This window comes from Nicotiana tabacum, chromosome 20, assembly GCF_000715075.1.
Source record: "Nicotiana tabacum cultivar K326 chromosome 20, ASM71507v2, whole genome shotgun sequence".
Taxonomy (NCBI): Eukaryota; Viridiplantae; Streptophyta; class Magnoliopsida; order Solanales; family Solanaceae; genus Nicotiana; species Nicotiana tabacum.
Window position 1 is genome coordinate 47,635,971 of NC_134099.1, and position 1,386 is coordinate 47,637,356.

Genomic DNA, 1,386 nt, shown 5'->3' on the forward strand with positions numbered 1-1,386 from the left:
CATTCTTGTTTCGTGTTTGTGCTGACAATATTATCAGAAGGTGTGTTCCGGAAGAAGAGATTATGCCAATTCTAAAGGAATGCCACGACTCACCGGTTGGGGGTCATTATGGAGGATATCGAATGGTGGCTAAGGTTCTTGAATGTGGTTACTATTGGCCTTCAATCTATCATGATGTCAATCAAATGGTCAAGGCTTCTGACCAATGTCAAAGACAAGGTTCAATTTCCAAGAGGCATGAAATGCCAATGCACTTTGTGATGGAGATATAGATCTTCGACGTGTGGGGAATTGATTTCATGGGTCCATTTGTAAGCTCTTGCGGGATGAAATATATTTTGTTGGCTGTGGACTATGTGTCCAAATGGGTTGAAGCGATTTCCTTACCAAACAACAAGGCAAGGAGTGTGACCACATTCTTGAAGAAAAACATGTTCACTCGATTTGGCACTCCTAGAGCCATTCTTAGTGATGGAGGATCTCACTTCTGTAACAAGGCTTTCACGGGATTACTTGAGAAATATGGCATCAAGAACAAGGTGGCTATACCTTATCATCCGCAATCAAGTGGTCAAGTTGAGGTTTCCAACAGGGAGATAAAGAGCATTCTAGCAAAAACTGTTAATGCAAATAGGACCGACTAGTCAAGGAAGCTAGATGACGCATTATGGGCGTACCGCGCGGCTTACAAGACTCCTATTGGTACTTCTCCTTATCGGTTGGTCTTCGGTAAAGCATGTCATCTAACCGTGGAACTGGAGCACAAGGCCATGTGAGTGTTAAAGAGGTTGAACTTGAACTGGGCTGAAGCTGCAAATTTGAGGTTAACACAACTCAATGAAATGGAGGAATTCCGTTTCAATGCTTATGAAAGCGCAACCATGTACAAAGAAAGGATGAAGTTTGTCCATGATAAGAAGATCTTGAAAAGAGAGTTCAAGTTGGGTGACTTGGTTTTGCTCTTTAACTCAAGGCTCAAATTGTTTCCGGGCAAGCTCAAATCAAAATGGTCCGGTCCATTCAAAGTGGTCAATGTCTCTCCTTTTGGAGCTGTGGAACTAGCATCGGAAGATGGGCTCCGAACATTCAAAGTAAATGGCCAACAAATCAAGCACTACTTGGGTACAGATGGAGAAAAACATTTGGTGGAGCAGCTGGCTCTCAATGATGGTCCGTGCTTGACCATTGAGTGAATCAAAAGGAACACCAACTTCGCCGTGCCGCGATATTAAATCAAGTGCTTCATGGGAGGCAACCCGTGTGTGGTAACACCCTTTTTGTTCTTTAAATTTTTAATTTTTGAGATATAGATTTACTTGAGAAATTTAAAGTGTGTGTTAGAGTGCAGGGGATTCAAAAAATCACAACACTAGGTAGGAATGCATA

The 1,386-nt window shown here is 42.3% G+C and overlaps 1 protein-coding gene across 1 annotated transcript; it reads left to right on the forward strand.

Annotated features, from left to right (window-relative positions):
• The first annotated feature begins 299 nt into the window (after positions 1-299).
• Positions 300-644, forward strand: LOC142174365 (uncharacterized). The gene has a single exon (XM_075240147.1). It carries the CDS (start codon positions 300-302, stop codon positions 642-644), a length of 345 nt encoding a protein of 114 aa, XP_075096248.1.
• Positions 645-1,386: the final 742 nt, after the last annotated feature.

Coding starts and splice junctions, on each gene's coding strand:
- LOC142174365 (XM_075240147.1), top strand. CDS start 300: ATGGGTCCATTTGTAAGCTCTTGCGGGATGAAATATATTTTGTTGGCT.